Source organism: Oncorhynchus gorbuscha, linkage group LG02 (genome assembly GCF_021184085.1).
Source record: "Oncorhynchus gorbuscha isolate QuinsamMale2020 ecotype Even-year linkage group LG02, OgorEven_v1.0, whole genome shotgun sequence".
In the NCBI taxonomy this organism is placed as follows: Eukaryota; Metazoa; Chordata; class Actinopteri; order Salmoniformes; family Salmonidae; genus Oncorhynchus; species Oncorhynchus gorbuscha.
This window is the reverse complement of record NC_060174.1, coordinates 86,103,590-86,131,244: the sequence shown is the minus strand read 5'-3', so window position 1 is coordinate 86,131,244 and position 27,655 is coordinate 86,103,590. Positions and strand designations below refer to the sequence as shown.

The window sequence follows — 27,655 nt, the reverse complement described above, 5'->3', positions numbered from 1 at the left end:
GATTAATCCATTCCAAAAACCTTACGTGTGTTGCTTTGTAGCCATTCTGATGTAGACTTGCGTGTGCGTTTTGGATCATTGTCTTGCTGCATGACCCAACAGTGCTTCAGCTCATGGACGGATGGCCTTACATTTTTCTGTAGAATTCTCTGATACAGAGCAGAATTCATGGTTGCTTCAATGATGGCAAGTCGATCAGATCCTAAGGCAGCAAAGCATCCAAAACCTATCACATTGCCACCACTATGCTTGACCGTCGGTATGAAGTTTTTACTGTGAGATGCTGTGTTTGGTTTTTGCACAACATAACAGGACCCACGTCGTCCAAAAAGTTTGCCAAAATGCCCCTGGAAGAAACTGGGTCCTGTGCATTCATAGTAAGAACCCCATACCAACGGTCAAGCATGGTGGTGGTGGTATTGTGAAGGTTTGAGGATGCTTTGCTGCCTCAGGATCTGGACAACTTGCCATCCATCACTGAAGGAACCATGATTTCTGTTTTGTATCAGAACATTTTACTGGAGAATGTCAGGCCATCTGTAAGATGAAGCGCAGATGGGTCATGCAGCAGTTCTGCATGGAAGAGTGGGCCAAAATTCCTCCACAGTGATGTTAGAGATGTTACAGTCATTGCAGCTTAATGTGTCAAAACCAGTTTGAGTGTAAAGGGTGAAATACTGTATCACAGGGTCATTGTATGTTGCATTGTTTATTAAATAAACTAAATAAGTATTGAATATTTGTGTTCCCTCTAATATTAGGTTTTGGTTGAAGATATAACATGCAGTGTAAAAAAAAGGCGTGAAATACTTTTTAACAGCGCTGTATATTAGCTCAAACTGGGCTGACCCAGGAGTGGGTCCCCTTTAGCATGCTCTGTGTGATAGGTAGACTCATTGGATTAACTTGAAGACAGTTTAGAAAAGGTTAGGATGTCTCTTCGTTCTGTATACAAACAACTCATAACATAGCCTAGGACTACACATTTTGGGACAGAATGTACTCTTAATGACCTTTCTCTTGACCTGGTGGAATGATAAAATTATCTTTCATTTAAAAGTACTTATTCCTTTGTTGTTACAAAATTGACCAGACCTCATTACTGAGCAAGCAGACATTTTGGGAGCGGGAATAGGAGAGCCTACTATTCATGTTCATTCTGCATAGCGCTCTCATACCATGTCCTGTACTGTAATCTTCCCAAACTACAGCAATTTCCTCTTCTCTTGACCCAGAATGGGGGAGCCATCCTATCTGTGCCTTCTGTCTTGTTACCATGAAAGGGTAAATCCCTATGACCGGAAAAAAAAAAAATCACATCCAGATGGCCACTGCATCTGTGCACGCGTCTGAAGCCCAAACATGTCTGGTCTGAGCATAGTAGGTGGTTAAGAGCAGGCAGAAACCCCCATGATAAAGGGATTAGGAAATCCAGATTGAGCAGATTTGAGAACTTCTGCTCCCGCTTAAGAATCTCCGAAGCTACTAATGGTCTTAAAGTTGGACGCACTTAGCAATGGATATTATCAAGGAACTTGAGGTCGAGCAAGATCTGCCACTGAAAAACAGGGAGATAATTGCTAAGGCGGTCTTGGTAGACAAAGGGTTCTCTTAGGTTAAGGTGGTCGGACAGGAGCACACCCGAGATCGGTAAATATAGTTTGCCCATGATAATATCCTAGCAATGTCTAGCTACTGCATGTCAATATTTTTGTTTATTTTTTTATTCTCTCCATCTTCTACATTTCACCGTTCCTATTCATCTCTGATCTGAATAAAATCTGCGGCAAAGCATAAAAATAGGCCACTGAAGTCCTCTGGAAAACAGCAACCATAACATGTGTTTATATGCCATAAAGGGTTTTGCCCAATCCATAATATATTACCACATTCCATTATGGCTGGTGTTCATAATTCATTGGTTTGTTGCTTAATTAAAGGGATACTTCCGGATTTTGGCAATGAAGCTCTTTATCTACAGATTATGTCATGGATACAATTTTATGTCTCTGCATCCAGTATGAAGGATGTTAAGAGGTAGTTTTGCAAGACAACACTAACTAGCATTAGCGTAACGATAAAGTCTATGATATCTACTAGCAGTTAACATCGACTTCGTCATTGCGCTAATGCTAGTTAGCAACTTCCGAGTTAGCAACTGCATGCAGAGACACAAAAATGGTATCCACAAATTCATCAGACTGAAAAAGTAGATAAAGGGCTTCATTGCCAAAATCCCTTTAAGTATCTGAACACGGATAGAAACAAAGACTTGTAAAACTAGTATTACTAAAATATGTTCATCTACATTCTGCATACTGGACATCTGTTTCGGATATCCTGTGACATTTGTGACTAGTTTCAGGAAACTAGGCATATGTCGTGTGTCACTCCTTCACAGGAGAGGCATTTGAACGTTAAAATGTTTTTCCGTAAAATGTTCGGATTGGTCTGCCATGTAGGACGCTTCTGTCTATAATAGGCCTGGGCAATTATTTTCCTAAGAGGGCCACATTAGAATATATATGTTTGCCATCGCATGTCAGAATCATATTACAGGATTATACATGTGTATGACTGTGTTGACAGATATATCTACAGTAAATCACATCCAGATATGCTACTTATTTAACTTTAACATTCACGGAAACAAAACAGATCTGTATTTTCATTATTAACCATGCAATGAACTACACGGAGGGAAAAGTACACTGCATTTAGCACCACGGAGAGAATTCTTAACGGGTATGCACAAAAACACAAGAGAGAGAGAGCTCAACATTACACTTAAACTACTCAGTGTGAGGAGTGAAGTCTCTGACAGGCATTGACTAGAGCAGTGAAGTCAGATATAGGTTGACGTCGCTATGCGCAGGATTGCTGAGAGTCCGTATAAATGTCTGTTTACATCAATATGTTGACCCAAACATCTTCTGTGCATGACTCCTAATCTTTGGAAAGTTCTGTTCATCGAGAGATGCATAGAACCTCGTCAGTGACATTGGAGAATTATTAAAAACAATCACTGCATCATATTGAAGATCGATAAGCTCAAGTTGCAGGTCAGTGGGAGCGTTATCCACATTGAAGGTGAAAGGAGAGGAAACCAACAGCATGTCATTTTCCAAGACTTTGAAATCCTCAAAGTGACGAAATCCTTAAAAAAAAACTCACTGTTCAAAGCACGCAGCAGCGATGTATACTTCTCCTGCTGGTCATCTTATAGGGAACAGGCTAGAAGTGTCAGAAGGTGGGTGAGATTGTTGGCTTCTACTTGGCGGGTCAGGAGGAGTAATTTTCCCTTGAAGGCTTTGACATCTGATGTGCAAAAAAGCCCTTTCCTTGTAGTTTTGAATTCAGTTCATTCATGAGGGCCATCATGTCCACGGTGAAGGCAAAAATCAGCCAACCATTCTTTATCATGCAGCTGAGAGAAATCAACATATTTTCCTTTCATTTGCAAGAACTCAGCAATCTCTGACTTCAGGTCCTACACCCTTTTAGGCACCTTCCCCAAACTCAGCCATCTCACGTTTGAGTGGGAGGGGAGATCTGCATGACCCGACTCGGTCTCTTCCAACAGTGAGACAAACTGCCTGTGGTTTAAAGATTTTGCTCTTATGAAGTTTACCACTTTAGTGACTGTATCCACAACATGGCTCATTTTCAGAACACATTTACAGCGCACCTCCTGATTAATATAATGCAATGTTGGAAAATCATTTTCTGATCTGGGTTCAGCTCAACTACTTGATCTTCTAACCTTTTCAAAAGGTCAAACTTTTTTTCTGTCAAGTTTGGGCACCCATCAGTGGTCACACTGGATAACACTTATTAAAGTCCAATAAATATTTACCTGTGGTTGTGGTCTTCATTGACTGGACTGAAGCAAGCTCCTCCGTAATTTCAAAGTCTGGGGTTATGCCTCGGAAGAATATCAACAACTGTGCCGTGTTACGTGCATCACTGCTCTCATCCAGGGCCACGGAGAAATAGGTGAAATCCTTTACCTTGTCTTTCAAACTGTTGTTGCATATTCTCTGCGATGTCCTCAACACACCATATCACTTGTTTGTCTTGATAGGGAAACATTTTCAATCAGCTCTTTCTTGTCGGGGCAAAGTATTACTGCAGAGTCAATTATACATTATTTAAATGAATTTGCCCTCAGTGAACGGGTTGCTATGTTTAGCAATTTGTGGGACAGTACATAGCTACCTCTCGCAATTCCGTAATTTCCTGAATATGGTTTTGTGAAAAGTCCTTGCTGCTTTTGCAACTGAGAAAGCAACTCTTTCAATGCACTTGCCCTCTGTTCAGAAGACAAATTCCTACATTTCTCTGCATGCTTTGTCTGGAAGTGTCGGGACCAGTTCCAGTCTTTCAAGACAGTGACGCTCTCTTTGTACACAGCTTTCCCTGATACCTCAATAAAGAATTACTTTGATGTCCACTCTTGCTGGAACAGCCTACATTCATTTTCTTTGAAAAACAAATTTAAAGCTATTTCTAGCTAGCTACTATTTTGTAACTGACGTATTTGTCAACGTGACAGTCAATGTCTGTCCTCGTGCAGTTATTTATAACAGTTATTTAGGTCTTCAAAATAAAATGTCCCACAAGCGGTGGGAGTTAAATCATTACACAAAGGAGAATATTCATTGGGCTTTTAATTTGAATAACAAATACATTTTTTCAAAACTTTACGATCGCAAATTCTTTATGTGATCTGAGCATGATTCCGTGGGCCGTATTGAATCAGTTCGGGGGCCGCATACTTCCCCCGGGCCGGCCATTGCCCAGGCCTGGACTAGAGAGATAAGACTTGTTGCTGTGACAATAAGTCCCTTGCACAGACATACATCTGACATTACTCCAGTGTCAGCTGATGACAGAAACATTAAAATAGTCTTACTCTCTTTAACTGCTGCTTGTTCAGTAATCTGCTCTGAATGACAATATTACTGAATCTCAGGTTCAGGTATTCAAAGGAAAACAATGACTGAACATTTTTGGTTAATTGGAGAATACTGTCAATGCTTGCACTCCTTGGCCATGATTACCATCTGAACCCAATCACAGCTCTCCATATAGCTACTCAACTACAGTGCATTCGGAAAGTATTCAGACCTTAATTTTTTCCACATTTTGTTTCATTACAACCTTATTCTAAAATGGATTAATCAAGAAAATGCTCATACAGAAGCAGCGCTGCTAGAGTGGCCGGTGATTTTAATGCAGGAAAACTGAAATACGTCTTATGCCTAATTTCTACCGGCATGTGAGCTATGCAACTAGAGGTGAAAAAATGTATAGTTCACCTTTACTCCATACACAAAAACACATAAAGCTCTCCCTCACCATCCAGCTGACCATAAATGTATCCTCCTGATTCCTGCTACAAGCAAAAAACTCTAATTGGAAGTACCAGTGACATGCTCAAAAGGAAGTGGTCCAATGAAGTGGATGCTAAGCTAGAGGACAGTCTATGTTCCCTGATTCATCCGATAGCATTGAGCAGTTCACCACATCAGTCACCAGATTCATTAATAAGAGCATTGACGACATCGTCTCCACAGTGACTGTACGTGCATATCCCAACCAGAAGCCATGGATTAAAGTCAACATCCGCACTGAGCTAAAAGGTAGAGCTGCCACTTTCAAGGAGCAGGACTCTAACCCGGAAGCTTATAAGAAATCCCGCTATGCCCTCTGACGAACCATCAAACAGGCAAAGCATCAATACAAGACTAAGATCAAATCCTACTACATGGGCTCTGACGCTCGTCGGATGTGGCAGGGCTTGCAAACTGTCACGGAGTACAAAGAGAAACACAATACCTTGCTCTTGTTAAAGCTTTTAGAATTTATTTGTTTTATTTATCGCCTGTTATCAAATGTTTAGAAAGGCAGTTGTTTATTGGTTCAGTAAATGTTTTTAGCAACAGCAAATGGTCCAATAATGTCCACTTGATTTTCATATGCACATCACGTGTGGCAGCGCTGATCAGCCAGCCACATCCAATACCAGCCCTCACTCACCAGCTTCTTTCTGTCCACTCTTCCTGCACATCAACTCATCCATCAATTTTTTTAAATATAATTTAGCCTTGATGGCGAGCGGAGATGGAGACGCTGATCGGTCTTCTGTTGTTACATTTGATAAATTGGAGAAGTGCGCAGAGCGAGCAAAGTAGATACATTATATATAATTTCATCCCTGACAGGTAGGCTGTTATTTAATAATCGTAATGGAGGTGTTGTTATTTGTAACTGTAGGTCAGGAAGAAAGTGCATGCAGCCTAGCTAGCTAGCTACAGCATCTTAGCCAACTAGCTTCTCCCGGTTTGATGCAGTCAAGACGGGTACTAAAAAATATTGGATGATAAAAAACCTAACTATGACAAGCTAAAAGTTAGTATTCTAGCATGAGACGGCTTGTTATGGTTGGTTACTGTGTCTCTCCTCCTCTCCTTGATGCAGTGTCAATCGCTCACAGTGCACACACCACAAGGCCCCTCTGCCTGCTCTCCTCCACACTGTATCAGCTCTGGTTAATAAAGTAGCTTACAAATTCACTTTTCTGCTGCTTCCCTCACTCAGATCAAATCATGTCTATACAGAACTGTTCGTCCTCGGGTCCGTTCGGAACGGTCTCTATATTGAAAAACGTATTTATGCATATTTGTCTGGGTGGGCAAGCCCCAGGTTCATTTAGGAACGGGTCCAACTTTTTTAGACATCTACTTGAGAGGCTTAACATAACAATCCCTGTCACAACAGACAATGCCAGGAACATTGTGAGTGATGTCACAGAAACTGGACTTCGGCCACAAATAGTGTGCTTTAATTGTTGCATATTTTGTCAAATAAACAAATTGACTAGAGTAACTAATTTTCCCGCTGTACCGTAACTGTAACAGAACCAAGACCCCAAAACCGCAATATGTACCGATCCGTGGGTTTGGTGAAGAGTTACATCCCTTGTGGAGCAGGTCGAGAGCGTCAAGTTCCTCTGTGTCAAATCAAAATCCAATTTTACTTGTCACATGCGCCAAATACAACAGACCTTACCGTGAAATGCTTACTTACAAGCCCAAAAACGCAATTCAAGAAAGAGTTTCTTGAAAATATTTACTAAATAATAAGGATACTATATACAGGGTACAAAGTCAATGTGCGGGGTACAGGTTAGTCGAGGTCATTTGTACATGTAGGTCGGGGTAAAGTGACAATGAATAGATAAACAGCGAGTAGCAACAATGTAAAAACAAAGGGGATGTGTCAATGTAAATAGTCCGGGTGACCATTTGATTAATTGTTCAACAGTCTTATGTTTTGGGGGTAGAAGCTATTATTAAGGAACCTTTTGGACCTAGACTTCGTACTCCGGTACCACTTGCTGAGCGGTAGCAGAAATAACAGTCTATGACTTGGGTAACCTGGCCCGGGTATCCTGGAAGGACATTGACCTCATCCCGTCAGTTGAGGATGCCTGGTCATTCTTTAAGAGTAACTTCCTCACCATTTTAGATAAGCATGCTCCGTTCAAAAAATGCAGAACTAAGAACAGATACAGCCCTTGGTTCACTCCAGACCTGACTGCCCTCGACCAGCACAAAATCATCCTGTGACGGACTGCAATAGCATCGAACAGTCCCCGCGATATGCAACTGTTCAGGGAAGTCAGGAACCAATACACGCAGTCAGTCAGGAAAGCTAAGGCCAGCTTCTTCAGGCAGAAGTTTGCATCCTGTAGCTCCAACTCCAAAAAGTTCTGGGACACTGTGAAGTCCATGGAGAACAAGAGCACCTCCTCCCAGCTGCCCACTGCACTGAGGCTAGGGAACACTGTCACCACCGACAAATCCATGATTATCGAAAACTTCAACAAGCATTTCTCAACGGCTGGCCATGCCTTCCGCCTGGCTACTCCTACCTCGGCCAACAGCTCCGGCTCCCCCCGCAGCTCCGCGCCCAAGCCTCTCCAGGTTCTCCTTTACCCAAATCCAGATAGCAGATGTTCTGAAAGAGCTGCAAAACCTGGACCCGTATAAATCAGCTGGGCTTGACAATCTGGACCCTCTATTTCTGAAACTATCCGCCGCCATTGTCGCAACCCCTATTACCAGCCTGTTCAACCTCTCTTTCATATCGTCTGAGATCCCCAAGGACTGGAAAGCTGCCGCAGTCATCCCCCTCTTCAAAGGGGGTGACACCCTGGACCCAATCTGTTACAGACCTATATCCATCCTGCCCTGCCTATCTAAGGTCTTCGAAAGCCAAGTCAACAAACAGGTCACTGACCATCTCGAATCCCACCGTACCTTCTCCGCTATGCAATCTGCTTTCCGAGCCGGTCACGGGTGCACCTCAGCCACACTCAAGGTACTAAACGACATCATAACCGCCATCGATAAAAGACATTACTGTGCAGCAGTCTTCATCGACCTCGCCAAGGCTTTCGACTCTGTCAATCACCATATTCTTATCGGCAGACTCAGTAGCCTCGGATTTTCGGATGCCTGCCTTGCCTGGTTCACCAATTACTTTGCAGACAGAGTTCAGTGTGTCAAATCGGAGGGCATGCTGTCTGGTCCTCTGGCAGTCTCTATGGGGGTGCCACAGGGTTCAATTCTCGGGCCGACTCTTTTCTCTGTATACATCAATGATTTTGCTCTTGCTGCGGGCGATTCCCTGATCCACCTCTACGCAGACGACACCATTTTATACACTTTCGGCCCGCCAATGGACACTGTGCTATCTAACCTCCAATCGAGCTTCAATGCCATACAACACTCCTTCCGTGGCCTCCAACTGCTCTTAAACGCTAGTAAAACCAAATGCATGCTTTTCAACCGATCGCTGCCTGCACCCGCATGCCCGACTAGCATCACCACACTGGATGGTTCCGACCTTGAATATGTGGACACCTATAAGTACCTAGGTGTCTGGCTAGACTGCAAACTCTCCTTCCAGACCCATATCAAACATCTCCAATCGAAAATCAAATCAAGAATCGGCTTTCTATTCCGCAACAAAGCCTCCTTCACTCACGCTGCCAAGCTTACCCTAGTAAAACTGACTATCCTACCGATCCTCGACTTCGGCGACGTCATCTACAAAATTGCTTCCAACACTCTACTGTAGTTTATCACAGTGCCATCCGTTTTGTCACTAAAGCACCTTATACTACCCACCACTGCGACTTGTATGCTCTAGTCGGCTGGCCCTCGCTACATATTCGTCGCCAGACCCACTGGCTTCAGGTCATCTACAAGGCCATGCTAGGCAAAGCTCCGCCTTATCTCAGCTCACTGGTCACGATGGCAACACCCATCCGTAGCACACGCTCCAGCAGGTGTATCTCATTGATCATCCCTAAAGCCAACACCTCATTCGGCCGCCTTTCGTTCCAGTACTCTGCTGCCTGTGACTGGAACGAATTGCAAAAATCGCTGAAGTTGGAGACTTTTATCTCCCTCACCAACTTCAAACATCAGCTAGCTGAGCAGCTAACCGATCGCTGCAGCTGTACATAATCTATTGGTAAATAGCACACCCATTTTCACCTACCTCATCCCCACAGTTTTTATTTATTTACTTTTCTGCTCTTTTGCACACCAATATCTCTACCTGTACATGATCATCTGATCATTTATCACTCCAGTGTTAATCTGCAATATTGTAATTATTCGCCTACCTCCTCATGCCTTTTGCACACATTGTATATAGACTCCCCTTTTTTCTCTGTGTTATTGACTTGTTAATTGTTTACTCCATGTGTAACTCTGTGTTGTCTGTTCACACTGCTATGCTTTATCTTGGCCAGGTCGCAGTTGCAAATGAGAACCTGTTCTCAACTAGCCTACCTGGTTAAATAAAGGTGAAATAAAAAAAAAAATAAAAAAATAACTGGAGCATTTGCCAATTTTTGGGGCATTCCTCTGACATCGCCTGGTATAGAGGTCCTGGATGACAGGAAGTTTGGCCCCAGTGATGTACTGGGCCGGACAAACTACCCTCTGTAGCGCTTTACGGGCGGATGCTGAGCAGTACTAGGTGGTGATGCAACCGGTCAGGATTTTATCGTGGTTCAAACTAGAGGTGGACCGATTAATCGGCATGGCCGATTACTTAAAAATCGGCCCTAATTTTTCATAACAATTGGTAATCTGCCTTTTTGGACGCCGATTACATTGCTGACCACCTGTTATGCGAGTGCAGCGTCAAAGGGACCTTGTGGCTGCAATGAGCCAAGGTAAGTTGCTAGCTAGCATTAAACTTATATTATAAAAAACAATAAATATTCACAATCACTAGTTAACCTAGTAATATCATCAACCATGTGTAGTTAACTCGCTTGTCCTGCGTTGCATATAATCAAAGCGGATCACAGCCTACTTCAACTTTGCCAAACGTGATGATTTAACAAAACCGCATTTGTGAAAAAAAGCACAAACATCAATACACAGAAGCATATTTTTTTAAACCTTTAAACCTGCATATTAACTAGGAAAATGGTGTCACTTCTCTTGCGTTCAGTGCAAGCAGAGTCAGTGTATAATGCAGCAGTTTGGACCGCCTGGCTCGTTGCGAACTGTTACTTCCTAACAAAGTGCCTATAAGAACATCCAATAGTCAAAGGTATATGAAACACAAATGGTATAGAGAGAAATAGTCCTATAATAACTACAACCTAAAACTTCTTACCTGGGAATATTGAAGACTCCTATTAAAAGGAACCACCAGCTTTCATATGTTCTCATGTTCTGAACAAGGAACTTAAACCTTAGCTTTCTTACATGGCACATATTGCACTTTTACTTTCTTCTCCAACACTTTGTTTTTGCATTATTTAAACCAAATTGAACAAGTTATTATTTATTTGAGGCTAAATTGATTTTATAGATGTATTATATTACGTTAAAATAAGTGTTCATTCAGTATTGTTGTAATTGTCATTATTACAAATACATTTTTTTTTTTAAATAGTCCGATTAAATCGGTATCGGCGTCGACCTCTAGTTCAAACACACCAAAACAGTCATGAAGAGGGCACGACAACACCACTTCCCTATCAGAAGGCTTAAAAGATTTGGCCTGGGCCCTAACATTTTAAAAAAGCTATACAGCTGCACCATCAAGAGCATCTTGACTGGCTGCATCACCACTTAATATGTACCGCACAGCAAGAGGTACACCAATGCATTAAGTCTGGAACCAACAGGACCCTGAACAGCTTCTACCCCCAAGCCATAAAACTGCTAAATAGTTAGTCCAGGTAGTTATTTGGTTAACTATCTGCATTGACCCTTTTTGCACTAACTTTGACACATACACTGCCGGTAAATGGTCACCCACTGTTCTCCTCTCGAAAAATACGATTTCTCCAGCGCTTGCACTTCAACAGGGACAAGGCATTATAAAATTAGGCTAAATAATATGAGGGCAGCAAAACCAACATGTGTTCTTTTCTGGCACACAGAAACCAACAACAGAAATGCAACAGGGGAATGGAAACAAATTAGAATGCACTCAATGAATCAATATCAGAACGCGACTAAATGAAAAAAGCCAAAATAGGCTCACAAGGCACTTGAGCAATCTTTAAGGAATCGACTCAAACTACCGAAGACTGCATGCACAATTATATTTTTCTGTCTACAAGGAAACTTTGGCTTCAGCCACAAAAGAAACTGGGAGCAAATCAAAACTGAACAATGTAAGCCATCAAAGGAAGGATTGTCATCCAAAGAGGGCCTACAACGTCCAAGTCATTGAACTTCCGAAATCCTTCCAGAATGAGTTCACTCCAAAAGCAGGTAACATCCAGTCAATACGAACTGCACACTGACTGAGGTACAAAAACCTGTCGCGTACCAAAGTTGGGCCTCTTGATCAAAGTGTCCAGAGGTTTATCCAGAAAATTGTCTATGACAGGGTGTTATATAACAAAGACATATAGTATTTTCTAATTGGAAATGTCTTTTGAAAATGCTTTAGTGCTGATTAAACTAAAATGCTGCTCTTACAGTTTTTAAACATACTGTGGAGCTAGACTATATACCCATGACTATGTGGTGTGAGGTTGCAGTGGTAGTTAACTTGATTTCACACTGCTGAATTTCAATAAGAACTTATCATAATTCTTGCAACCAACCAAGACGGAGCCTTTGCAGCAACTGTGGATGTTCTTGTTGAACAACCACTCATAGATAAATCGATGGAAAATAACTGCGAAACATTACACAAAAACCAAATCATGTGATAAGAGCACACACACACCCGCTGAATAGATTAAGTGGTTATGGTGTCAGTAGATAGCACCTTCAGAGTAGAATCAGCACAAGAGGGCATTTGTCTCTATAAAAGAAAACCTTTACTCTGAAAAATGGCATGATTGCCCTCAAACATTAGACATGAGGATGTTGTATGGGTTTTAAAGTAGTGCTAATGGATCTTCATAAGCTACACTTAATGGGAGATATTTCCTGTGTAGGAGGCAATATGATGTATGGGGAAGCAGTTTCTTCCACTGCAATGGCTTCACACAAGTCAGGTGGTAGGGATGGCTGAGGTGGGAAGGTGGAGGCATGGGATTGCAGGAGGGGGAATGTATCTCAGAATTCAATTCCACCGCTCATTAAATACCTGCTGAATAGATTCAAACCATTCGTTAACAAGACGGTTCAAATTTCCTGCCAGCGTCAAGGTACATTCTGTTAATGTTAACTTGTAAATAGGTGATGTGTAAATGACTTTCATTTTTAGTGCAGGATAATTAGAATTTATGTTAAATGTTCAAAATAGCCGTATACGCAACGCTATGGCAACATTGGCTAACCGGTGTCGTGACGTTGTATTAGTTAATGTGACGACTGTTGCTCATCGAATGATTAAAGTTTCTAATTGCGTGATTAACTGAATCAAGCAATTATTAGCTCATTAACCTGGGGCACCATGGGAAAACTAGTTTTTATTGAGTTTCTATTTCCCAAATTAACCGCTAATTAACCAGTTACCTCTACCATCTCGTTCTGAACGTCGTATAGTCTTAATCTGCACAGACCCGGGTCTCACCAATGTGTTCGTACCACACCCATCTTAGTTGAATATTTATTTACTAAAAAGCTAAAATTATAAAAGATGCACATAGACAAAACACATTATAGGCTATACATGGCAGTGATGCCATGTATCTATTTTTTTAAATGTTTGTCTTTATAATGGTTGAAACAAACTGAAATCATAATATTCTGTGTACACTGTACAATCACTTCGTGGGAGAGCCTCAAATATCACATTTATTTGTATACACAGAAAGTACAAAAAATTAAGGTCATCTGCTCTTTCCATGACAGACTGACCATGTGAATCTAGTTGAAAGCCACGATCCACTCTGAAACACTGACGTTTCTAAAACTGTTTCAATCATGTCTGAGTATAACAGAACTTATGTAGCAGGCAAAACCCAGAGGACAAACCATTCCGATGTTTTTTATTTTTGTCTATTCAATGAGTTTTCATTGGGGAAACAGATTTAAGGGACTTGTTTGCAGTTCCTACCGCTTCCACTGGGTGTCACCAGTCTTTAGAAATTGGTTGAGGTTATTCCTTTGTGTAATGAAGAAGTACGGCCATCTTGAATGAGTGTCATTTGAAGTATACTTCTTGAGAGAGAGGCGCATGACTCGAAAAGTAGCGTCAGTTTGTGGTCTTCCAGTATTGAACACAGTCCCCGTCTTCAATTTGATCGATTATTAACGTTTAAAAATGCCTAAAGTTTTATGACAAAAGTAGTTTGAAATGTTTTGAGCAATTTTTTTTTTTGCAAATTGGAAACTTTGTTTTTCTGAATCAAGTGCGCCAAATAAACGGACATTTTGAAAATATATCGACGGAATTAATCGAACAAAAGGACCATTTGTGATGTTTATGGGACATATTGGAGTGCCAACAAAAGAAGCTCGTCAAAGGTAAGGCATGATTTATATTTTATTTCTGCGTTTTGTGTCGTGCCTGCAGGGTTTAAATATGCTACTGTATCTTTGTTTATAATCAGATAATAGCACCTTATGCTTTAGCCAAAAAGCCTTTTTGATATCTGATATCTGATATCCTGATATCCTTTTTGATATTTTCCCTGGCTATTGGCCAAGTGGGATGCAAGCGTCCCGCCTATCCCAGAGAGGTTAAAGGAGGATTTAAGCCTTGAGACCATTTAGACATTTATTGTGTATGTGTGCTATTCAGAGGGTAAATGACCAAGACAAACTACACTGCTCAAAAAAATAAAGGTAACACTTAAACAACACAATGTAACTCCAAGTCAATCACTCTTCTGTGAAATCAAACTGTCCACTTAGGAAGCAACACTGATTGACTGGAAATTATAGGCAATTAGCAAGACACCCCCAATAAAGGAGTGGTTCTGCAGGGGGTGATCACAGACCACTTCTCAGTTCCTATGCTTCCTGGCTGATGTTTTGGTCACTTTTGCTGGTGGTGCTTTCACTCTAGTGGTAGCATGAGACGGAATCTACAACCCACACAAGTGGCTCAGGTAGTGCAGCTCATCCAGGATGGACCATCAATGCGAGCTGTGGCAAGAAGGTTTGCTGTGTCTGTCAGAGAGCGTGTCCAGAGCATGGAGGCGCTACCAGGAGACAGGCCAGTACATCAGGAGACGTGGAGGAGGCCGTAGGAGGGCAACAACCCAGCAGCAGGACCGCTACCTCCGCCTTTGTGCAAGGAGGAGCACTGCCAGAGCCCTGCAAAATTACCTCCAGCAGGCCACAAGTGTGCATGTGTCTGCTCAAACGGTCAGAAACAGACTCCATGAGGGTGGTATGAGGGCCCGACGTCCACAGGTGGGGGTTGTGCTTACAGGCCAACACTGTGCAGGACGTTTGGAATTTGCCAGAGAACACCAAGATTGGCAAAATCGCCACTGGCGCCCTGTGCTCTTCACAGATGAAAGCAGGTTCACACTGAGCACATGTGCCAGACGTGACAGAGTCTGGAGACGCCGTGGAGAATGTTCTGCTGCCTGCAACATCTTCCAGCATGACCGGTTTGGCGGTGGGTCAGTCATGGTGTGGGGTGGCATTTATTTGGGGGGCCGCACAGCCCTCCATGTGCTTGCCAGAAGTAGCCTGACTGCCATTAGGTACCGAGATGAGATCCTCAGACCCCTTGTGAGACCATATGCTGGTGCGGTTGGCCCTGGGTTCCTCCTAATGAAAGACAATGCTAGACCTCATGTCACACACTACTGAGCCTCATTTTGACTTGTTTTAAGGACATTACATCAAAGTTGGATATGCATGTAGTGGTTTTCCACTTTAATTTTGAGTGTGACTCAAATCCAGACCTCCATGGGCTGATAAATTTGATTTCCATTGATACATTTTCGGTTATTTTGTTGTCAGCACATTCAACTATGTAAAGAAAGAAGTAGTTAATAAAAATATTTCATTCATTCAGATCTAGGAGGTGTTATTTTAGTGTTCCCTTTATTTTTTTAAGCAGTGTATTTAAGTGCCTTTGAACGGGGTATGGTAGTAGGTGCCAGGCGCACTTGTTTGTGTCAAGAACTGCAACGCTGATGTGTTTTCCCACGCTCAACAGTTTCCCGTGTATCAAGAATGGTCCACCACCCAAAGGACATCTGGCCAACTTGACAACCGTGGAAAGCATTGGAGTCAACATGGGCCAGCATCCTTGTGGAACTCTTTCGACACCTTGTAGAGTCCATGCCCCAACGAATTGAGGCTGTTCTGGGGGGAAAAAAGGTAGGGTGCAACTCAATATTAGCAAGGTGTTCCTAATGTTTGGTATACTCAGTGTATATCTACTGTACACATAAATCGTGGCAAATTGGTTTGTTTCAGTTATGTCTTTGGTAACATTCGCATGGGTAAAAAAAATAAAAAATAATGAATGAATGAATGAATGAATGACTATTTGACAATAGAGCCTCCCACAATGTAGATGATGGCTGCAGGATGAAATTGCTGAAGAGCAACTGCAGAAACTTGCGGTCAACTGATCCTTATTTACATGATTTTTGTCAAATCATTACTTTTTAAGGAGGTGACCAATGATGCTCACCAACTTGACAAAATTGATCCGCTCGTGCCCATCGAGATGAGTACGATGTTAAACTCTGCTCTCACACAGTCACACGGAATATCTGTGCATGTGCACAGGTGCGCTTCACGCTGCTACCAGGTGGTAGCTGCGGGACCAAAACAGCAGAGAGGTTTAGCCTCGTGCTTCAACACTCCTTGTTGTTGAGGAAATTGACCCACTTCTACTACTTACTTTGTGCATCCATGTAATTTCCCTGAGTCTACCTTTAAATTAAACTTATGACTTGACCCATCACCTCATGCATTACTGCCCCACACTGGCAAAAAGGTGTCATCCCCAAAAACTATACAACACATACAGTGGGGCAAAAAAGTATTTAGTCAGCCACCAATTGTGCAAGTTCTCCCACTTAAAAATATGAGGCCTGTAATTTTCATCATAGGTACACTTCAACTATGACAGACAAAATGAGAAGGGAAAAAAATCCAGAAAATTACATTGTGAGATTTTTAATGAATTTATTTGCAAATTATGGTGGAAAATAAGTATTTGGTCACCTACAAACAAGCAAGATTTTTGGCTCTCACAGACCTGTAACTTCTTCTTTAAGAGGCTCCTCTGTCCTCCACTCGTTACCTGTATTAATGGCACCTGTTTGAACTTGTTATCAGCATAAAAGACACCTGTCCACAACCTCAAACAGTCACACTCCAAACTCCACTATGGCCAAGACCAAAGAGCTGTCAAAGGACACCAGAAACAAAATTGTAGACCTGCACCAGGCTGGGAAGACTGAATCTGCAATAGGTAAGAAACTTGGTTTGAAGAAATCAACTGTGGGAGCAATTATTAGGAAATGGAAGACATACAAGACCACTGATAATCTCCCTCGATCTGGGGCTCGTCGCAAGATCTCACCCCGTGGGGTCAAAATGATCACAAGAACGGTGAGCAAAAATCCTAGAAGCACACGGGGGGACCTAGCGAATGACCTGCAGAGAGCTGGGACCAAAGTAACAAAGCCTACCATCAGTAACACACTACGCCGCCAGGGACTCAAATCCTGCAGTGCCAGACATGTACTGGCTTAAGCAGGGGGACACGTCCAGGCCCGTCTGAAGTTTGCTAGAGAGCATTTGGATGATCCAGAAGAAGATTGGGAGAATGTCATATGGTCAGATGAAACCAAAATATAACTTTTTGGTAAAAACTCAACTTGTTGTGTTTGGAGGACAAAGAATGCTGAGTTGCATCCAAAGAACACCATACCTACTGTGAAGCATGGGGGTGGAAACGATCATGCTTTGGGGCTGTTTTTCTGCAAAGGGACCAGGACGACTGATCCGTGTAAAGGAAAGAATGAATGGGGCCATGTATCGTGAGATTTTGAGTGAAAACCTCCTTCCATCAGCAAGGGCATTGAAGATGAAATGTGGCTGGGTCTTTCAGCATGACAATGATCCCAAACACCCTTCCCGGGCAATCGAAGGAGTGGCTTCGTAAGAAGCATTTCAAGGTCCTGGAGTGGCCTAGCCAGTCTCCAGATCTCAACCCCATAGAGAATCTTTGGAGGGAGTTGAAAGTCCGTGCTGCCCAGCAACAACTCCAAAATATCACTGCTCTAGAGGAGATCTGCATGGAGGAATGGGCCAAAATACCAGCAACAGTGTGTGAAAACCTTGTGAAGACTTACAGAAAATGTTTGACCTCTGTCATTGCCAACAAAGGGTATATAACAAAGTATTGAGATAAGTATTTGGTCAATAACAAGTTTATTTTCCACCATAATTTGCAAATAAATTCATAAAAAATCCTACAATGTGATTTTCTGGTGATTTGTTTGTTTGTTGCTGGTGGGAAAAAGGGGAAACCAAGACAAGTCGCCCGTGGGCATACACTACCCGTAGGTGAACTTTGTTAAATACACTAGGTAGAACTGGGCGGACCACCCACTGTATTTTTGGTTAGTTAGTTAGCTGTTAAAGTAGGCTAGTCTAGCTTAGGGGTGTGTTTTTGTATATTTATTGTTTCTTTCCTTGGGTTCAGCTCAGCCCCTTTTCCTGCTCCCCCCTTTACCGTGTGTTTATAAATAAACCTAGAGTTTGACGGTAGATTTCTGTTGTCGTGGTTATTTCGTGCACACTTTTACTTTGTCACAATAATAATTTGCATGAGTTATGTTACGGGTCTCATTACCATCCCCCCTAGACTGTCGGGCCAAAAGGGATTCGTAACAGTCTGTCATAGTTGAAGTGTACCTATGATGAAAATTACAGTCCTCATCTTTTTAAGTGGGAGAACTTGCACAATTGGTGGCTGACGAAATACTTTTTTGCCCCACTATGTGTTGTATAGCCTGCCACTGTTAAAATAAAACACAATATAAAAGTTATTTTAAAAACTTAACTAAATAAAACAACTAAAGTGGATCTGAAAATTAACTGAAACTAAAACTGAATTTCAATGAAAATATAAAAACGACTAGAAATAAAAACACAACTATAATAGCAAAATGTTGGAAAACCTTGGACAGACAACTTTCATAAATTCAGCACACAAATAATACCACTTCAGCTTAAATGCCTGTGTTGAATAAAGCTCTGTTTTCCTCCTTTAAATTTGAACAAAGAGGAGTTTTGAAAGAATTACTAAAAAATATTCTGATGCTAGTCGGCATACATTTTGGTAGAGAGGGTGTTTTGTTGATAGAAATTTAAGTGGGGGGGTATGACAGAATTCCAGTCAAGACATAAAAGCCTGTTTTGAGTCATACCCAAGAAAAGCGCATTATTAATTTAAACTCGGGTAATCATGTACATGATTGGTTTGAATAAGAGCTTTTGTCAAATGGCATTGACCTATATGAATTTTCAACCACTGGCAAGAATTTCAAAGTTGAATGAGGCACTATATTGTATAGCACATGGTGCCAATAAAACAAAGAGAAAGACTATCCATTCTTCCCATGAGAGAAAATGTTGGAAGGAATGTGGGTAGCACCGTCATAAATCAACCACCAAAGGCCTATGATTGATGACAGTGTCATGTATTTCACAGAGGCTGCATAACAATTAAGAAAAATATGTTACATAATAGATTTAGTAAAAATAAGCTATGCCTACATTGAGCTTAACATCAGTAGTCAAGTGGATATCAGAGCAATGAGCGCTGCGTTAAGTGGCCTTTTGAGAACAACTCCATCTACACAGCATGTTAGTATCCGCCATATTGCTTGAACCTGTCTTGTCCTTTCAGATGAGTGAGGAGTCGAGGTAATAGCACCTAAGAGGGGACACAGTCACATGGACATTGGATTCTCTGTCTATTAGCAAATCCCGCTTGTGATAATGTATCAACTTCAACCTTGAGTAAACACTATTCTATCCACTAGCCTATTGATGATTTCTACTTTTATCTGTATCAGTTGCTGAATCTGTTTGCTGGCTCCAGTCTTAAATAGTTTATTACTAGTCATTATAAACCAAACCATCATCCAAAGCTTTCATTTTAAAGAGCTGAGAATTATTTTTTATTTTTTTACAAAAAGTAAATTACTTCAAAACCTTGGACTAAATGGTGAAGTGAAGTTTCATAATGCAGTACAATTTAATTCTCAATTAATTATGTATGAATGCCATCAACACTGCTTTTTGAAAACAATTTTTAAAAGTTTACAGTTCCCTTCCATGAGCATTTAGTTCAGTATGCCCAGAGCCATCATTGTTATAACACTTAAGTTGTTATTGTTGTGGCTGCTGCTGTTGCTTCTATTATTATTAATCAATATTATAGGACAGAAGGCATCAGGAATAAGGCAGGAAATCTGTCTAAGTGTCCAAACTAAGTAAGAATTAAGAGGGATCTTGTCTCGCTCTGTCATTTCTGCAGGGCCAAGCGACCAATCAATACGAAGGCAGTTTGCTAGTCTCCAGCCATAATCCTCAAAAATATTATTATGCGGATTAGTTTCTCCCTCACCCATTTCATTTTCAGTCTAGAAGGTATTAGTCTGACAGCCAAGTGGAGCCCATCCAATACTACACACTTCAAAGCAGCAGCAAACTGTCTAAGAAAAGCAACGTGGTTCAAACATTTCCTTTCATCTTTATTTTCAGGATAAAACATAGGCTAGGCCTAGGCTGTGCCTACTGCTGCCCCCGTTGATAGATTGCTAATAAAAGGTATTCACGCTAGAGTAGATTACAGTGTGTGTATATATTTATTTATTTTATTCTCTAACTCTACACAATGTTATTAGATAATAGTGCTATTTAGAGACACTACCTACTTCAAACAATTTAACACAAGGGAGGGCCTAGTGTGCATTTTCACACAAGACTTCCCTTGCATCACCCAGCTCTGACAGAGAAAATTGGGGTTCTATTCAATCTGTAATGCTGAACCATTACAGATTCCTCAACATTAATGTAAAAGGTCATTTCAGATTGAACTGACATATGTAGCATTTACCGTGATTGCAGTCTCTGCAAAATCAGGAACATTCCCTTTAAAATTTCAATCATACTGTAAAGCTGAACTTCCGCAATGCAGATTGAATAGAGCCCTTAGACTGTATAATCCTGTAGCATCTGGCATTTGTGCAGACAAAACAGCCGAGAAGCTATCATCAGACAAGACACTGCAGTAATAGGTAGGAAACAAATGGACAGGAACTGAATACAATGATCACAAGGGATCCAATTCTGTGGGAGACAGTGAGGGTCTAGTCAGAGCCAAATTCACTGAAAAGTAACGAGTGTTATGCTAATATCAGACAAGAGAATGCAGATCACTCAAGTCCAATAAGCCCAGTTGATAGATACCTGTACTGTATTTTAAAGGATGCATTTCCCTTACAATGATGAAGCAGTATTTGTTTGTTCAGGGGTATGCATGCATATTATTTATGCTTCCATACATGTTTTTAATTCTTTGTTGGATCCAGCATTACATGGATGAATGGATGCAAAAAAAATTGCCCACTTATATAATTCAACAGCTCTTCTAGTCTGATTTCATGACAGCTTGCTATAACAAGCTTATTAGGGGCCTAACAACTCTGGGGGGAGATCTAGCCCTAATCAAAATATTTGTTTCGGTACAAATATTTTCAGAGCAGTGGGCTAGTCTTAGGACCGTTGTTATGATGAAGTCGAAGAATATTTTTTTCCTACAATGCAGTGGCATAATGTGCAGTAGTTTCAAAATGTCTGATTTTAATCCAACATCTCTCATCAGGGATTGTGTTGGTAGCTTTACTTGTTCAATCAGTTGGCACCTCAATAAAGACTTAGCCTTCTGTGTCTTTTTGATTATACTAAGAGCACCATCGCCAGATGTGACCAAGCCCAGTCATCTGTTGACAGAGGGGTACAGCAGCAACGCACCTCCCCCCACAATAAAGCCATTGTTCTTCATTACTTCTCAGGGCACCAGAGAAAAACAGAGCAGCAGCAAATATAAAGGTCCATTTTCACTACGGATGCACGATATATCGGAATCAGACGATATTAGCTAAAAATGCAAACAGTTTAACCCTGATGTGCAAAACCGATGTCAAAGCTGGATGTGCATACCTATATAACATGTAATGACGACACCAAAAACTTTGCGCTACACATGCAACAGAGCAGAGGTCGGCGGATTATGATTTTAACGCCGATACCGATTATCGGAGGACCAAAAACGCCGATACCGATTATTGGAGGACCAAAAAAGCCGATGCCGATTAATCAGACTTTTTTTTTACATGTATTTGTTATAATGACAATTACAACAATACTGAATGAACAGTTATTTTAACTTAATATAATACATCAATAAAATCAATTTAGCCTCAAGTAAATAATGAAACATGTTCAATTTGGTTTAAATAATGCAAAAACAAAGTGTTGGAGAAGAAAGTAAAATTGCAATATGTGCTATGTAAGAAAGCTAATGTTTCAATTCCTTGCTCAGAACATGAGAACATATGAAAGCTGGTGGTTTCTTTTAACATGCGTCTTCAATATTTCCAGGTAAGAAGTTTTAGGTTGTAGATATTATAGTAATTATTGTACTATTTCCCTCTATACCATTTGTATTTCATTAACCTTTGACTATTGGATGTTCTCAATAGGCACTTTAGTATTGCCAGTGTAACAGTATAGCTTCCGTCCCTCTCCTCGCTCCTCCCTGGGCTCAAACCAGCAACACAACGACAATTAGCGCACGCTAACTAGCTAGCCATTTCACTTCGGTTACACGAGCCTCATCTCGGGAGTTGATAGGCTTGAAGTCATAAACAGCGCAATGCTTGACGCACAACGAAGAGCTGCTGAGAAAACGCACGAAAGTGCTGTTTGAATTAATGTTTACGCGCCTGCTTCTGCCTACCACTGCTCAGACAGATACAAGCATCTAAGTATGCTCAGTCAGATTATATGCAACGCAGGACACACTAGATAATATCAACCATGTGTAGTTAACTAGTGATTATGATTGATTGTTTTTTTATAAGATAAGTTTAATGCTAGCTAGCGGCTTACTGCATTCGCGTGTTTACGGACATATTCAATCAATCCCTATACAAGTCTGCTGTTCCCACATGCTTCAAGAGGGCCACCATTGTTCCTGTTCCCAAGAAAGCTAAGGTAACTGAGCTAAACGACTACCGCCCCGTAGCACTCACTTCCGTCATCATGAAGTGCTTTGAGAGACTAGTCAAGGACCATATCACCTCCACCCTACCTGACACCCTAGACCCACTCCAATTTGCTTACTGCCCAAATAGGTCCACAGACGATGCTATGTCAACCACACTGCACACTGCCCTAACCCATCTGGACAAGAGGAATACCTATGTGAGAATGCTATTCATCGACTACAGCTCCTCGGCATTCAACACCATAGTACCCTCCAAGCTCGTCATCAAGTTCGAGACCCTGGGTCTCGACCCCGCCCTGTGCAACTGGGTACTGGACTTCCTGACGGTCCGCCCCCAGGTGGTGAGGGTAGGCAACAACATCTCCTCCCCGCTGATCCTCAACACTGGGGCCCCACAAGGGTGCGTTCTGAGCCATCTCCTGTACTCACTGTTCACCCACGACTGCGTGGTCACGCACGCCTCCAACTCAATCATCAAGTTTGCGGACGACACAACAGTGGTAGGCTTGTTTACCAACAACGACGAGACGGCCTACAGGGAGGAGGTGAGGGCCCTCGGAGTGTGGTGTCAGGAAAATAACCTCACACTCAATGTCAACAAAACTAAGGAGATTATTGTGGACTTCAGGAAACAGCAGAGGGAACACCCCCCTATCCACATCGATGGAACAGTAGTGGAGAGGGTAGCAAGTTTTAAGTTCCTCGGCATACACATCACAGACAAACTGAATTGGTCCACTCACACAGACAGCATCGTGAAGAAGGCGCAGCAGCGCCTCTTCAACCTCAGGAGGCTGAAGAAATTTGGCTTGTCACCAAAAGCACTCAAACTTCTACAGATGCACAATCGAGAGCATCCTGGCGGGCTGTATCACAGCCTGGTACGGCAACTGCTCCGCCCTCAACTGTAAGGCTCTCCAGAGGGTAGTGAGGTCTGCACAACGCATCACTGGGGGCAAACTACCTGCCCTCCAGGACACCTACACCACCCTATGTTACAGGAAGGCCATAAAGATCATCAAGGACATCAACCACCCAAGCCACTGCCTGTTCACCCCGCTATCATCCAGAAGGCGAGGTCAGTACAGGTGCATCAAAGCTGGGACCGAGAGACTGAAAAACAGCTTCTATCTCAAGGCCATCAGACTGTTAAACAGCCACCACTAACATTGAGTGGCTGCTGCCAACACACTGACTCAACTCCAGCCACTTTAATAATGGGAATTGATGGGAAATTATGTAAATATATCACTAGCCACTTTAAACAATGCTACCTTAAATAATGTTACTTACCCTACATTATTCATCTCATATGCATACGTATATACTGTACTCTATATCATCGACTGCATCCTTATGTAATACATGTATCACTAGCCACTTTAACTATGCCACTTTGTTTACATACTCATCTCATATGTATATACTGTACTCGATACCATCTACTGTATCTTGCCTGCTGCTCTGTACCATCACTCATTCATAGTGTGGGCAGCAGCGTAGCCTAGTGGTTAGAGCGTTGGACTAGTAACCGGAAGGTTGCGAGTTCAAACCCCCGAGCTGACAAGGTACAAATCTGTCGTTCTGCCCCTGAGCAGGCAGTTAACCCACTGTTCCCAGGCCGTCATTGAAAATAAGAATTTGTTCTTAACTGACTTGCCTGGTAAAATTACTGTGACAGTAGTTTTGGAATTGTTACTTAGATTACTTGTTGGTTATTACTGCATTGTCGGAACTAGAAGCACAAGCATTTCGCTACACTCGCATTAACATCTGCTAACCATGTGTATGTGACAAATAACATTTGATTTGATTTGAAAAAGGCAGTCTCCTTGTGGAGTGCAACGAGAGAGGCAGGTCGTTATTGCGTTGTACTAGTTAACTGTAAAGTTGCAAGATTGGATCCCCCGAACTGACATGGTGAAAATCTGTCGTTCTGCCCCTGAACAAGGCAGTTAATTAACCCACCGTTCCTAGGCCGTCATTGAAAATAAGAATGTGTTCTTAACCGGACTGCCTAGTTTAAAAAAAAATCAAATATATATATATATGTTGTTTTTTTTAAATCGGCAAAAATACCCATTTCCGATTGTTATGAAAACTTGTAATCGGCCCTACTTAAATCGGCCATTCCGATTAATCGGCCGACCTCCACAACAGAGCATTCCTAACCTAGCCCACAACGTCTGCTGTGTGGATCGAGCAGTCAACAAGTCGAGCAGTCATTTGAAAGAGTAAGAACACTTCAGCGAGACAACTCAAAGAAGAAATCCATTAACGCCAAGATAATGGAATTCATTGCCCTTGACAAGCCCTTGACAAGTTCTCTGTCGTGGGTGATTTTCGCTTTCGCTACTTCAATGCGGACAAGAAGCAGGGTTTATGTTACATAGACAGCTGGACAAGATGGAAACGGACACAGTGACAGTGCGCACCGAGGGTGAGAGGCAACGAACAGACAGAGCAGAAACTTTACTGCTTGACATGTATGAAATCCTGATTGAGAATGAAATGACTGAACAACGAAACAGCAAGTAAGTTAAATAAATACTTTTTAATTATGTTTTACTGGTAATGGGAACAAATATAAATTCCAACAAAATAACTTTTTGGTCAGTGTGGTGTGTGTGTGTGTGTAACCTTTAATTTACTGAGGCAAGTGAGTTAAGAGCAAATTCTTATTTACAATGACGGCCTACCCCGGCCAAACCCGGACAACGCTGGACCAATTGTGCGCCACCCTATGGGACTCCCAATCACTGCTGGATGTGATACAGCCTGGATTCGAACCAGGGACTGTAGTGGCCCCTCTTGCACTGAGATGCAGTACCTTAGACCACTGCACCACTTGAGCAAATCTCTGATGGCATGCATCAAATTCAAATACTTCCGGCTTCATGCGCCATTGAGAGTTTTCCATTGGAATACATGGATGAAGTCAGCACTATCACCATCTACTGGTTTTAATGTCTATGAAATATTCAGCCTAGCAGTGTGAGTGCTTTGTCTAGATAAAGGCTACCCAAGCTGTGTGCACATCTTGTGGACAGCTATGTCATACACTATACAGTAGGTGTTGATACTTGGTAGCTTAATTAGGGTGAACCTGTTGATGATTACAGTAAACTAAACTCCCTATTGACTGAGTAGCCTGGCATATTATTTTGCATAATTGATAGAGTTTGCCCAACATTGTAAATCAACACGTTGTAGAAAAGAGATGGGTGCATCGAAAAACAAGTGTGTTTTGCATTTGGCAGAGTAAAACTTCAAGCCAGGTTTTTCGGAGAAACATTGATTCGTTTCCACAAGACTAGGCTATGATAATTCAATAAATAACTTTATTCACATTGATTTTTTAACAAACATGAATTACAGTACATATGACAAATTGCAGAGATTCAATCTGAATTGCCATATTTTCATTCATCATGAATTGTATTCCCAACGCATCTCTTGCTAGAGCTCGTGGCGTGATACAGTATTTGCAATACTGAATCAGCTGACAATGTGTAATAGCCTATCCAGTTGATTGTCTATAACAGCACACACTCATGTTATATTTTAAGCCACTGATTTGACTTTTAAAAGGTGTTTAGGAAGCAAGCAAAATCAAAACAGCACCACTAACAACTTATGTCTCCATCGGTGTACTGTACACCACTGACATCGTTCCCTGGGCATTCAACTGTAAGGTATAGCTTCAGAGTAGCCTACCTAGCAACATAGATACTTAGCTGTATCAGTCTGCCAGGTCACACATGCGACACACAAAGTGACTATTCAATCACACCAGTAGGCCTATGGATCATAGTTTGAGCAAACTAAATCAAATGTTTAAATACATGTAATAAAGCTGGGCATTTTTTCGGTAAAGTGATGCAATGTAAATTAGCCTAAACTTCAGCATGGTAACGCGCTCAGAATGGCTCCCGCTACAAATATTCAGCATTCATTGTAGGCTACGGCGTTCAACAGAATCTGGACATTCGCAACACAAAAGTGTTCAGAACATCTGACTGGTTAATTATAACTAACCATATTAAACTTGTACAGTGAAGTTGAATTTATGTTCTTTATACTTAAATCAACTATTTCGCTCATTTAAACTCCCAGCTGCAGCTTTGTGAGTATTACAGTGGCACAGGGCTCAAGACTAAGGGAAAACTAGCCAAAGTGATTTGTGTTGAGGGGTTAGTATGGAAGACAGAAACATCTGTAACGGCTATATGAGTGAAATTTAAATATTCAAAGAATGTAACAAATATTTGAGTCTTCTTTAGGCACATGAAATATCGTATTCCAACTTGAAGAGCAGTTAGGCTACACCCAATGCTTAACTAATAAACTATCACTCAAAATTATACGGGCACATCCAGAAAAATGCTTGCTCTGAATGCAGACTCATTTTTGCCCACTCCTCCATGTCCATATAAAATCATTAAAAAGACGTAGGTTTGTTTAGTTTTTCGTCGAAATCCTACCTTTGTGAAGAGCTGCTGGAATCACGAACAAAAAGAGAAGTGTAGCGAGAGATCCGTTGCCTGTGATCGCCATGTTGTACACCTGCTTCAATCTGGCTGCGCGAGTAGTAGCTAGCTACTTCACCTAGCGACAACGCGAATCACTTTAATGATATGCATGGTGGGGAGGGAACAATTCAAATTCATTTTTTAAAAGATGGTTAAACAACTAAGAAAGGTTATACAAGTGTTACGGTGGGTTCTTATTGAATAATGCACAACTGAGGGGAAATCGTTTATTTTATTTTCAACCATTCCAGAACATTGAATCATTTTTGTGTGAAGGGTTCAAGGCAAAACATCCAGTGAATTTTCAAAACTTCCCTAATTATTTGTTTTGTGACAAACAGTGCTTAAATTACTCATAGATGGCCCGTCACATGAACTGG

The 27,655-nt window shown here is 41.6% G+C and overlaps 1 protein-coding gene across 2 annotated transcripts in view; it reads right to left on the bottom strand.

Moving 5' to 3' along the window:
• LOC124012081 (cell adhesion molecule 1-like) overlaps positions 1–27,323 on the bottom strand; it is a 508,450-nt gene extending 481,127 nt beyond the window's left edge. For both annotated transcript variants that reach the window (XM_046325471.1, XM_046325480.1), the window contains exon 1: positions 27,228–27,323. In XM_046325471.1, coding sequence (XP_046181427.1) covers positions 27,228–27,300 — 73 coding nt within the window. In that variant the 5' untranslated portion in view covers positions 27,301–27,323. The remainder of the gene's footprint in view (positions 1–27,227) is intronic.
• Positions 27,324–27,655: the final 332 nt, after the last annotated feature.